Source organism: Lactuca saligna, chromosome 4 (genome assembly GCF_052625555.1).
Source record: "Lactuca saligna cultivar CGN05327 chromosome 4, ASM5262555v1, whole genome shotgun sequence".
Classification (NCBI taxonomy): Eukaryota; Viridiplantae; Streptophyta; class Magnoliopsida; order Asterales; family Asteraceae; genus Lactuca; species Lactuca saligna.
The window spans coordinates 103,486,950-103,496,005 of NC_136420.1; the positions used below are offsets into that span (position 1 = coordinate 103,486,950).

The 9,056-nt window shown below is 34.0% G+C and overlaps 3 protein-coding genes across 3 annotated transcripts; 2 read left to right on the plus strand and 1 right to left on the minus strand.

The window, feature by feature from the left end:
* Nucleotides 1-436: 436 nt before the first annotated feature.
* LOC145042530 (vignain-like) lies at nt 437-2,795 on the plus strand. The gene is made up of 4 exons (XM_078990974.1): nt 437-1,228; nt 1,311-1,546; nt 1,631-1,771; nt 2,365-2,795. Exons 1-4 carry the CDS (start codon nt 781-783, stop codon nt 2,629-2,631), a joined length of 1,092 nt encoding a protein of 363 aa, XP_078847100.1. The 5' UTR covers nt 437-780; the 3' UTR covers nt 2,632-2,795.
* A 2,866-nt stretch (nt 2,796-5,661) lies between these two features.
* LOC145042531 (vignain-like) lies at nt 5,662-7,608 on the plus strand. The gene is made up of 4 exons (XM_078990975.1): nt 5,662-6,168; nt 6,252-6,487; nt 6,677-6,817; nt 7,221-7,608. Exons 1-4 carry the CDS (start codon nt 5,721-5,723, stop codon nt 7,473-7,475), a joined length of 1,080 nt encoding a protein of 359 aa, XP_078847101.1. The 5' UTR covers nt 5,662-5,720; the 3' UTR covers nt 7,476-7,608.
* On the minus strand, nt 7,579-8,468 carry LOC145042532 (peptide methionine sulfoxide reductase-like). Its single transcript, XM_078990976.1, has 2 exons — nt 8,102-8,468; nt 7,579-7,995 (listed from the first exon to the last, which is right to left on the minus strand). Exons 1-2 carry the CDS (start codon nt 8,420-8,422, stop codon nt 7,744-7,746), a joined length of 573 nt encoding a protein of 190 aa, XP_078847102.1. The 5' UTR covers nt 8,423-8,468; the 3' UTR covers nt 7,579-7,743.
* Nucleotides 8,469-9,056: the final 588 nt, after the last annotated feature.

The window sequence follows — 9,056 nt, forward strand, 5'->3', positions numbered from 1 at the left end:
TAATAGAAAAATCTAATAATTTTATAAGTGTTAATTATACAAATTAACCAAGTGATGACTTTTCCTCACGTCTTTAAATTAAAGGACAAAAACGGTAATATAATAAAGTAATGCAAAAACTGTTTAGATTTTTTAGCTTAAATATCAAATCATCATGTTCAAAATATAATTCCAAATCCAAAATAAATGTAATAAATCTTTTTGGTGTTATTACATTTGAGAAATCTTTTTTAAGGAAAAAGAAATTTGAAAAAGACAGACTTCGCGGTTTTAAGCAATAGAAGTATATAACCCCCAACAAATTGATTGTCACATTAAAGCAACCCAAAGAAGAACGCTTAAAGTGGCAACTGGAGCTAAAAAACTGAAAGGTGCATAACAAAGAAACCAATACCATTTGTCGCCTTCCTTCCACCCATTCTAACCCCATAACGTGTATACCATGCATACATCATCATAATATCAGCATCTCTCTATCTCTCCAAACCTTCGGTTCCTTCACTCACGGCTGAATCGGTTCTTATCAATAAGAGTTTCATACACATTTCAAGTAATTTTAAGATCACACACATTCTTCTCTCTCATCTTTCTCACGCCCTTGACCTCCATTATTGATTCCTGATGGTTGTTCATGCCCACAAGTAACCTTTTTATTTCAACTTGCACTCTTCAATTCTTACACCAATCTTCATCTTTCCTCTATATAAACTGCCCTCCAACTCCTCAACCTTCATCATCTTCATCAAAACCCCAGCAAAAAACCTGCAACAATTCAAGAAAATGGCAATCAGCAAGTTCGTTCTAGTTTTCCTTTCTTTAGCTTTGGTTTTGGACATTGCCCAAAGCTTCGATTTCCATGAAAAAGAGCTGGAAACGGAGGATAGCTTATGGGATATGTACGAGAGGTGGAGGAGCCACCACAAGGTGGCGGCAAGCCACCAAGAGAAACAGAGAAGGTTCAATGTTTTTAAAGCCAATGCGTTTCATGTTCATGAAACTAACAAGATGGACAAACCTTATAAGTTGAAACTTAACAAGTTTGCAGACATGACTAATCACGAGTTCAAGAGCAAGTTCGCGGGTTCAAAAATTAAGCATCACAGGATGTTGCAAGGGGATCGAATTGGTAACAAGACCTTCATGTATGCTAATGTCGATTCTGTCCCTACTTCGGTTGATTGGAGACAGAAAGGAGCTGTCACTCCTGTCAAGGATCAAGGGCAATGCGGTAAATCTTTAAATATTACCACTTCACTAAAGAGTCAATTCTTTTTCGGGATTTAAAGTTTTGATCTGTTTGTATGTTACAGGAAGTTGTTGGGCGTTTTCAACCGTTGTGGCAGTTGAAGGAATAAATTACATCAAAACAAAGGAGTTAGTGTCGTTATCTGAGCAAGAGCTTGTCGATTGTGACACTAAAGAAAACCAAGGGTGTAACGGAGGGTTAATGGACTTGGCGTTTGACTACATAAAAAAGATCGGAGGTCTAACTAAAGAGGATAACTACCCTTACATGGCCCTAGATGGGAGGTGTAATTCTAAAAAGGTAAGAAAAAAAAAATTAACCTATGATCACTAAAAAAGATGAGAATCCATGTAGACTCTTTCATATTTTAATTTTTCTTGACAGGAGAATACTCCGGTGGTGTCGATTGATGGACATGAAGATGTTCCAAAAAACAATGAGAAAGCACTAATGAAAGCAGTAGCCAACCAACCTGTTTCTGTTGCCATTGATGCTGGTGAACAAGATTTCCAATTCTATTCGGAGGTAAAAATATGAGCAAAACAACATAAACATGTTCTTGATGCTTGAAAGAACATAATTCATTTATTATATTGAATTTTAAAAAATTGTGTCTTTATGAAAGAATCCTTTAAACTTGAAAGAACATATTTTCGTCAAAGAATCGAAATATAAAGAGTAGTTTTTTCATGCACAAATTCTTTAATCAAAGAATCACAAAGTAAGATTGGGTTTTTATCAACAGATTTTTGAAAGGTAAAAGAACATATATTAATTAATATATGGTGTTTGGATAGGAAAAAAACAGGTGCTTATTTTTTATTCTTTATCCCTACCTCAGTAGCTAAGTTTAAATGTTTGAATATTAATCCTTTAAAATCAGCTTATTATGGTAGGGATTAGTTAAAATAAGTTGATTTTAATAAGCATCCCGCTCTTGCTTATTATTTATTGCTTATTCCCACCGCAAATAAGCTAATAGGGTATAATTTAATTTATCAAAACACCCCTAAGCAAAGATTTGAAATGTTAAGATGGGGTTTCCGATTTCTTTATACACATATTCTTGTTAAAGATTGAAAGAAGTATATAATTTTTTTTTTGTGATGATGTAACAGGGAGTTTTTACCGGAAAGTGTGGAACAGAGTTGGATCATGGGGTGGCAGCGGTGGGATATGGTATAACTCTAGATGGAACCAAATATTGGATAGTGAAGAACTCATGGGGAGCAGAATGGGGAGAGAAGGGATACATTAGGATGCAAAGAGGAATCTCTGATAAGAGAGGACTTTGTGGCATAGCAATGGAGGCCTCTTATCCTATTAAGAAATCTGCTAATAATCCCACGTCGTTTACTACATCATCCCCCAAAGATGAACTCTAGGTTACACATATTCACACGCATACACACACTATTAGTCAACTCTATATTAGCATTTTTAAATTGATGTCCAACATATCACACATGTCTTTATTGTTACCAATAAAAATATACATTTGATTGAAACATAGTTTTATGGAGAAAGGATTGTACTTTTTATAGTAATCTCAAAATCAGGCTTGGGCCTAATTTTGTGTGGAGTCCATTGGCACAAGGAGCATGTAATTGGACAAAATAACCTAGAACTAGAATCAAAAAATTGAGAATTAAACAATATGGTAGTTAAATTCGGCCCCATAGTCAAAGTATCAAAACCGTGAGATTTGAAAATTTTCCTTGTGGACTAGCTACACGACTTAGTTTAATACTTAAACCAACGAGGTTATTTCACCGATGTAAATAAAAAACGAGGTCCAGACAACCAGACAAGGTAAGGAGATCGAGTGGATTTTTTTTTTCTTTTTCTTTTGTTATAATTAAAGCATAGAAAGTCCATAATGATGAGTTTTATGGTAGAGTTGAATAAATGGCAAAACCAGTTGTTATTCAATTGATCAAACTTACCATTGTGAGATTTCAGACATGTTTAACATGGAGTTTTTGAAAGCTTTTAGTTTCTAGCGTTTGACAAAAAACTTCGTTTTGAACAAAAAACCTCATTTGATACTATATATTTTTAGCGTTTAGTTAAAACAAAATGTTACAAATTTAAAAGCTATCTCATATAACGTTTAACAAAACGCTAGCCTAAAATATCATTCATCTTGGCATTTAATAAAATTTATTAATAATGAATTTTTTTAAGTCGTAAGTAAATACTACAAATTAAATTCTATAATGTTTTGTTAAAATATGTATATATATATATATATATATATATATATATATATATATATATATATATATATATATATATATATATATATATATATATATATATATATATATATATATATATATATATATATATATATGATAGAATTGTATATAGAAAAATGATATGGATACCTTTAGTGTATTTGCTCTCATCTAATTTGTTATAATTACGCATAAGTTCTAAAGCTTTCCCCACGTTATGTAACACTCATATAATGTTCATCAAACATGTATCAACTAAAACTTATTTACACAAGTTCTAAAGCTTTCCCCACGTTATGTAACACTCATATAATGTTCATAAGTAGTATTCAAGTATGGCAAACACTTGGTTCAAATGTATTACATTCAATTTTTTTATGTGTCCCACAAATTAACTAAATAGAAATGTACTTTGGGTTTCATCCCTTTTCTTGTAATAACACATTTGCTCCACATCGTTCTTATTGTAAAACATAACATTACTCATATAATGTATTCAAGTAACATTCCAAATCATATGCTAATGATCCATGGGCTTTTTTTTTTTGGAAATAGTAATATACTTTGCATTTTTGTCCCAATTCTCACATAGACATTTGTTTGGTAACACCATTTCCACTCTAAGATATATTATAACATGGTCACACATTATCATCAGTCTAACTTAACATTTAAAAAATATTATGACGATAATTACAAATTCCTCACAATTGTCATCATTTCTGTAAAATCGTATCCTTTATCATTCTATAAATGTGGCTTACTATTCATAAGAATTACAGTTGTCTTTTAACAAAAAGTTTAGGATATTAAATTAACCATCGAACATGGACGTTTTTTTTGTCTCCAGAATGATAATTAATCACCTTTGTTGGTAATTTGATCTACCTTTTCTTGACTTTATTTGGAAACTTGGAAGATATTTTAAAAACAAAAACACTTTGAATGAAAGTTCGTAAGTCGAAAATGATAAGGAGTATGTTAAGCATATAAATCAATTTATAGACATGGATCTCGCAATTTCTTATCGAGGATATTTCTCGACAATATAGTTAAGTGTGGTTTAAGGGATATCTAACATAATTAATGTCATGAGTATTACAATTGGGGATGGTGAGGAGTTTGTTAAACACATGAATCAATTTATAGACTTGGTTCTCACAAACGTATAACATGCACGAAATTTCACGTACTGTTTGGGTTGGTTTAAAATATTTGACATGAATTAATATTACGAGCGTAATGAATCTCATGAATTATTCGTAGATTTTTTGTTAGAAAAACTCGTTACATTGTGAGATAATTTATAAAGTTTGGTTCACAAACTTAGGGTTGATTTTAATAGTTATTGGAAATATGGTCATGAGCCGATTAGAAGTCCAAATATGATCATTTTAGTGAGTAGATTTTTAATTGATCATCATCATCATCCAATGTTTATAGAACATCCAAGATCTAATTATCCATCCATTCTCCTAGGTGTCGATGTCAATAGCATATATGAAATTAAAAAAATGATCTTTTGGGTAATTTCATACACTGTTAAATACAAGTCAACCAATTGATACCTAACCACATCAAAAAAATGATGTAATTTAGCAATGTGCATTATATATAGTTGATGTAAAAACTTTCTTATATGTATACTTTTATATATTATCATTGTTTTAAATCCAGAATTGTATCTAAATCTTTTTGGTGGCATTACATTTGAGAATTCTTTTTTAAGGAAAACAAGAATTTCACAAATTGAAAATTCCGGTTTTAAGCAATTAAAGTAATCCCAGCAAATTGATTGAAACATATAAGCAACCTAAAAGAACGCTAAAATTAGCAAATGCAACTAGAAAACTGAAAGGTGCACAACAAAAAGACCAATACAATTTGTCGCCTTCCTCACAATTCCATAGCGTGTATACCATGCATACATCACCATAATATCAACCCTATCCTCCAAAACCTTTGTTCCTCCACTCACAACATGAATCAGTTGTCATTAGAATACTTTGATATACATTTCAAGTAATTTTAACATCACACACATTCTTCTCTCTCATCTTTCTCTCTCTACACCTCCATTATTGATTCCCGATGGTTGTTCATGCCCATAAGTAACGTTTTCATTTCAACATGCACTCTTTGGAACCACTCTTCATCTTTCCTCTATATAAACCACCCTCCAACTCCCAAACTTTCATCATCATCACCATTATCAAAAACCCTAACAAAAAAACATGTCCATCACCAAGTTTCTTTTGGTTTCTTTTTCTTTATCTTTGGTTTTAGGCATTGCATGGAGCTTTGATTTCCACGAAAAAGAGCTTGAAACGGAGGATAGTTTATGGGATATGTATGAGCGGTGGAGGAGCCACCACAAGGTGGCGGCAAACCACCACGAGAAGGAGAGGCGGTTCAACGTGTTTAAAGCCAACGCGTTTCATGTTCATGAAACTAACAATATGGACAAGCCTTATAAGTTGAAGCTTAACAAGTTTGCAGACTTGACTAACCATGAGTTCAAGACCATGTTTGCGGGTTCAAAAGTGAAGCATCACAGGATGTTGCAAGGGGATCGAATTGGCAACAAGACGTTCATGTATGCTAATGTCGATTCTGTCCCTACTTCAGTTGATTGGAGAAAGAAAGGGGCTGTCACCCCGGTCAAGGATCAAGGGCAATGCGGTAAATCATTAAATATTACCACTTCACTAAAGAGTCGAATTCTTTTTCGGGATTTAAAGTTTTGATATGTTTGTGTGTTACAGGAAGTTGTTGGGCGTTTTCAACCATTGTGGCAGTTGAAGGAATAAATTACATCAAAACAAAGGAGTTAGTGTCGTTATCTGAGCAAGAGCTTGTCGATTGTGACACTAAAGAAAACCAAGGGTGTAACGGAGGGTTAATGGACTTGGCGTTTGACTACATAAAAAAGATCGGAGGTCTAACTAAAGAGGATAACTACCCTTACATGGCCTTAGACGGGAAGTGTGATCCTAAAAAGGTAAAACATTTCTAACAAGATATATACTGGTTGTGGGACCGGTTGATGACTTTCTTGTTCTATGGCCATTGTGATTTACCTCTTTCATATTGGCAGTGGGACCATTGGTGTGGAGTTTCCCATATTTTAAGTTTTGAAAATAAAATTAAAGCGGTTTCTTAAAGTTTTGAATTTTTGTTTTTTTGACAGAAGAATGCTCCGGTGGTATCAATCGATGGGCATGAGGATGTACCAAAAAACAATGAGAAAGCACTAATGAAAGCAGTAGCCAACCAGCCTGTTTCTGTTGCCATTGATGCTGGTGAACAAGATTTCCAATTCTATTCGGAGGTAAAAACTTGAAAAAAACAACATAAACATGTTTCTTGATGCTTGAAAGAACATATTTTAATCAAATATAGTAAAGGTCTTTATGAATAAATCCTTGGAAGTTGAAAGAATATATTTTGGTAAAAGAATCGAAATGTAAAGATGGGATTTTCATGCACATATTCGTGAAACCTGAAACATCAGAAATCAATTTGAGAATCCAAACGTAAAATTACAAATTCTTATACAACTTTAAGGAGCATATATCAATCAAAGAACTAAAAGATAAAGATAGGGTTTCATTATACCCGCACACATTCTTGAAACTTAAAGAACATAAATCAATCAAAAACTGAAAACCGAAAGTAAAGATTGCTTTTTTTTTTTTGTGTGTGTGTGTGTGTGTGTGTGTGTGATGTTACAGGGAGTTTTTACGGGAAAGTGTGGAACAGAGTTGGATCACGGGGTGGCAGCCGTGGGATACGGGACAACTCTAGATGGAACCAAATATTGGATAGTGAAGAACTCATGGGGAGCAGAATGGGGAGAGAAGGGATACATTAGGATGCAAAGAGGAATATCTGATAAAAGAGGACTTTGTGGCATAGCAATGGAGGCCTCTTATCCTATCAAGAAATCTTCTAACAACCCCACATCATCCACCAAAGATGAACTCTAAATTACACAAATTCTCACACACATACACTACTAATTATACCTTTTCTTCATTAAAGATTATAGAATTATCTTCGATGTAATGATAGCACTTTTATGGCATAAGATCATCGAATAAAGATTTATATTCCAAAATCCACAATTTCAATAGCATAAGCATAGATGTTTAACAATTATTGAACAAACAGACACGATTGTACATTTGAAAGCAAATAAAGACGATCAACATATGTCCTTTTTATTAGTCTGAGTTTCTGTAAAAACATACTTTGTCATCCGTAGCACCTGATGGGGTCGTTGCATCCCTTTCTAGCACTCTGTTTAGATCCTGAAAGTTCACCCTTTTCGAGGTATTGTTGGTGGTACTCCTCCGCTCTGTAGAAAGTTTTGGCCGGAAGAATTTCTGTCACAATTTTGTTCTTCAAAGACTTTTGCTTTTCATCCAACGATTCTTTCGCTAAACGAGCCTGTTCCTCACTGTAGTAGTATATCCCTGATCGATATTGGGTACCTGCATCACCACCCTAGAACAAGAACACATTATCGAGTTCTTAGTAACAATCGGAACTTGAAATCAAGAATTTGAGTATTCTGTAATTGAAATTATGAATCATGAAAAGAGATGTATACCTGACGATTGAGGGTGGTAGGATCATGGCGGGACCAAAAGAGGGAGAGCAGATTGGTGTATGGACAAACAGACGGGTCGAATTCAACCCGGACAACTTCAGTGTGATTGGTGGTTCCGGTGCAGACCAATCGGTAACTAGGGTTATGGACGTCACCTTGAGAGTAGCCGACTTCTGTTTTCACGACTCCCTCGAGGCGTTGGAAGGCTAGCTCCACACCCCAGAAGCATCCAGCTCCGAATTCGGCCAATTCGTGACCTGGTTTTCCCGGAGAATCCGTATCCGGGTCCAGTGCAGGATTCTTGATTTCATCGGAAGCCATTTCTTTTTTTCTTGTGTAAGTCGATGTAGGAACTAGGAAGTAGACGGAGATGCCGGTTGCGCTATCTACAGCAAAGGCCGAAATTGGTCAATGGTCAATGGTCAACTCGTTAATGAATTTCCAAAAGCATCCTCAAACTATTTTGAACTTTCATTTTTAGTCATATTATGAAAAGTAAACTACAGAAATGGTCTCTGTGGTTTGTTTAAATTTGCATTTTTGGTCCCTGATCGAAAAAATTGATAGTTTGCATATCTGTGGTTTGGAGAAATTACACTATTGGTGTGACAACCGTTAATTATGGGTCAAACAAAGTCAACAAATCAACCAAATCAATACGATTAGTATTAAGATTTTAGGATAAACGTTATGTTTCATAATGTACAAACTTACAATTTTAATACAAAGTATCTCTCTAGATTGCCAATTAGCAAATATAAACCCTAATTAGGGTTAGTAACGTAACAACTCGATAATTCAGCTATATATTATTTGGAAATAAATAATATTCGTAACACAAATGTAGTGGAGTTCATAAACCTAACACTACGTGACAAATTCAAAACAAATGCTACAAACACAACTTTTTGGTGAATTCGTCACCAAATACGACATAATCTATACCCGTCTAAAC